At 50.6% G+C, this 3,159-nt stretch overlaps 1 protein-coding gene across 5 annotated transcripts; it reads right to left on the minus strand.

Annotated features, from left to right (window-relative positions):
- Positions 1-297: 297 nt before the first annotated feature.
- LOC123396512 lies at positions 298-2,823 on the minus strand. Of its 5 annotated transcripts, none has more exons than XM_045091430.1 (7): positions 2,731-2,823; positions 2,539-2,628; positions 2,236-2,441; positions 1,822-2,132; positions 1,514-1,604; positions 1,169-1,326; positions 298-1,045 (listed from the first exon to the last, which is right to left on the minus strand). In XM_045091430.1, exons 4-7 carry the CDS (start codon positions 2,036-2,038, stop codon positions 888-890), a joined length of 624 nt encoding a protein of 207 aa, XP_044947365.1. In that variant the 5' UTR covers positions 2,039-2,132; positions 2,236-2,441; positions 2,539-2,628; positions 2,731-2,823; the 3' UTR covers positions 298-887. The 5 variants fall into 5 exon arrangements, 3 of the variants coding, with proteins under 3 accessions (XP_044947365.1, XP_044947363.1, XP_044947364.1); XM_045091428.1 differs by having other exon boundaries at positions 2,202-2,441; XM_045091429.1 differs by having other exon boundaries at positions 2,202-2,628.
- Positions 2,824-3,159: the final 336 nt, after the last annotated feature.

The raw sequence follows: 3,159 nt of genomic DNA on the forward strand, positions 1-3,159 counted from the left end.
TTTAGCAATATCTTATTTTATTTCTTTCATAAAATTTAACGTCCACATACCACAAGATGACATGCATGATTACGGATTTCAAATATATTCAATTAAGACAATTATTAGCTTTTTCAGTAAACCATGACTGAATGTTTTTCTACGCTTGTGACCATATAAAATGATCGCATCCAGTGATCCAAAAGGACACATCCGATATATAAAAACCAAATGGCAGTAAGAGTTGTTCATAAATATAATAAATTGTACAATGTCTATATTTTATTTCGAGAGGTAATTTGGGCCTTGCTCGCAAAGTTTCATATTGAGAAATCCTTTTCATTTAGTTCATCAACAATTGTTTTTATGGGGGAACTCGGTCCATGGAAGTTTTTTTTTCTCAAGGCCCTAATATTTATGTTGCCTGCTCTCCCCACTGCCCCGTCGCCGCTGTCCACATGTCCCAGCAGAAATGAAGACAACGATATATGTGTTTTCACCACCAACAGGTTCATTGGGAGCATCGTGGCCATCCATCCATGCGGATTCCGCTGCCTCGTCGTCCCCCTGTGAAGGACTATACCAGCGAGCACCGGCACCAGCCCTCTGCCGCCTCCTCAACTGCCTCGCCATCCCTCGGTGAAGGCTTCGGCCCTTGCCACCGCCGCAACTCCTCCATGCCCCCACGCCCGGTGCACTACGACGATCGGGATGCCGCTAGAGGGCTCCGGCACCAGCCCTTTGCCGCCTCGCCGTCCCTCTGTAACTCCTCCATGCCCCCACCGCCGACGCACTACGGCGACCGGAATGCCGCTAGCGAGCTTCGGCACCCTAACATAATGCATTAATTTCATTTCACTTCTTTTAGTAATGAAATTTTATCAAGAGAATCATATACAGGTATTTGACTAAAACAATATCTCGAAAAGGACAATCAGCACCACAAGTAGGATTCCAAGAGCCATAGAGCTGCTATAGTAAAAAGGTGCCCATTTACTAACGATGGGTGACAGGAATAGCAGAACAAATCCAATACCAAGGCAAGCTAAACGCCACTTCTGAAGCTCTGCAAATTTTGATTACACCCAACAAGGATGAATTAGTATTTCAGAGAAAAGGACAGATACATATGCTCTTAAATATGTGTGACTGGCACAAACAGAAGGGTTTCAGGGAAAGAAATCTTTACCTTCCTGAATGGAAAGGCTGAAGACAACATATTTCTTATGAGCAAGTTTCACATCAACATATCTGCTGTTGTAGGGAGACTTCACAGCATTCCACGTGCCACCGTGCAGAGCTTGCCATTCACCCATCTCACATTGGCACAAACCGGTAGAAACATTCCTGGAAATGAAAACCGCTTCAATTTGTTGCATAGCAAAGATGCATATATTCATTATTATTTTTCTTCAGACAATGCAAGACTTGCCCATGGAAGTAAATCTGTATTTTCCAATGGAAATTTTCTGGCAATGAATGCGAGACATTCATTCTAACATGTATTTGATTTGCATAGCTTTGAAACTGCCACCTTGGCATTTTAGATATGCGGATTCGCTCACAGAAAATTCCACCCATGGATGAGGGAGCAAAAGTCACCTCCAGTTCTTCCAAGCTAACGTCTGCAGTAATAAATAAATAGTTAGGCCAACATTGGTACAGACGTGTGTGAACCTTAGCACACATAAATATCACAACGACGAAACTAAGCCACCCCAACAACAGCAAGAAGAATGCAGTTTACAACGGTGTGTGCTACTGCGACAAGAAGAAATGAACATTGTGTCAAAAAAAATGAACACTCGATCCCCCAAATAATCAGGACATCTAGCTTTACACCATCAGAGTGGCAGGATGCATCTCCAGTCTTCACGCGACCACCTCCGTGTGCAACGCACCCGCCAGCACGGGCAGTATGATGAGGAACGCCAGCGGCGCCCGGGCCCTCCTTCTGTTGTGCCACCTGAGCAGCGCGACCATCTTGCAGCCGGAGGATGCTGCCGCTGTGGTGCCCGAGCAACGCGACCATCTTGCAGCCAGTGCTGGTGGTGAGCATCGACACCAGACCCACGACGGTGCCGCCGATGCTGCCGTGCTTGGTCCGACGCCCCAAGCGAGCACGCCGGCCGCCTAATCAGCCTATCAAGCTCCTGTTTGAAGGTAGTTTGCACATCAGTCTTCTCATTCTCCAGGCTTCTAGTTCTAGAGTCTAATTCTACCTTGGATTGCTTATATTGCTCTTTGGCTGCAAACCTTTCTGTAAGACGTGCCTTAATCTGTGAAGATAGTTCGAGTGCCAATTGTTTTCTGTCTTCAATCAAGCTGAGAACCAGCTGCATAGTGTTAGTTGAGTTCAATCAGGAACGCTGGTGAACAAGGCGGAGGACGTGCTGCTCCACCGCCGGATCCTCGCCAAGTGCGCCGACCCCGACAACCGCCCCGTCTTCCACGCCCGATTCCTAAGGGTAAATTCATCCATCCATTAAACTCATGAAATCTTCCCTGCACACTGCCGCTTACTGTATTATCATGCTCCTCTGCTTCCATGCGAAGTACCTTCAGCATGACAAACCTCTGGCTCCAAATCAAAACGGTAATTGTGGGGGATCACTGGCTCCCATGCTCACGTCGAGGTCCATGTAGTAGCTGCATCCCCGGCGCGCGCGGACACAGACAAACAAACAGAGAGAGGGGTGTTTGTGAGGTGAAAACGCAGGCGTGGACGGGGGGTGGGCGGAAAGGACGGACCTTGGCAGGAGGCGTTAGTAGTGATCCTCGAGCACGCGGTCGAAGAAGGGGTCGGCGAGCGCCTCCTGGTTGCCGACGGCCCGCAGGCGGTCGTAGATCTCCCTCCTGACGTCGGACAACAGCACCCCACCGCCGCCGCCGCCGTGTCCGGAGGCGGCGGCCGACCAGCAACTCTCGCCCGCGCCCTCCCCGTCGCCGTCGTCGGCCATCCGGCTGCCCGCGCGCGGGGGCTACGCGGCGGCCATCGCGACACCCTTTATGGTCGAGAAGGGAGTGAGGGGAGACGGGGTCGAGGTCGATGGCGACGATGGCGACGTACGACAGTGGGTTTGGGATGGGTTGGGGGTGGCGGGCGGGGCAAGGGGTGGCGCGGCGGATCGTCGGAGAGAGGATCCCGCGGTGGAGGACGGCGTGGATAAGGTGAGCTCG

The sequence above is a fragment of the Hordeum vulgare genome, chromosome 5H (assembly GCF_904849725.1).
Source record: "Hordeum vulgare subsp. vulgare chromosome 5H, MorexV3_pseudomolecules_assembly, whole genome shotgun sequence".
NCBI lineage: Eukaryota > Viridiplantae > Streptophyta > Magnoliopsida > Poales > Poaceae > Hordeum > Hordeum vulgare.

Bases quoted from the DNA above. Each gene is read 5' to 3' on its own strand.
- LOC123396512 (XM_045091430.1), bottom strand. From the start codon at position 2,038: ATGCTCACCACCAGCACTGGCTGCAAGATGGTCGCGTTGCTCGGGCAC. The intron at 1,605-1,821 runs GTGTAAAGCTAG...TTATTACTGCAG, and splicing joins TGCATCCTGCCACTCTGATG to ACGTTAGCTTGGAAGAACTG. The intron at 1,327-1,513 runs GTGGCAGTTTCA...TTTCATTTCCAG, and splicing joins CGCATATCTAAAATGCCAAG to GAATGTTTCTACCGGTTTGT.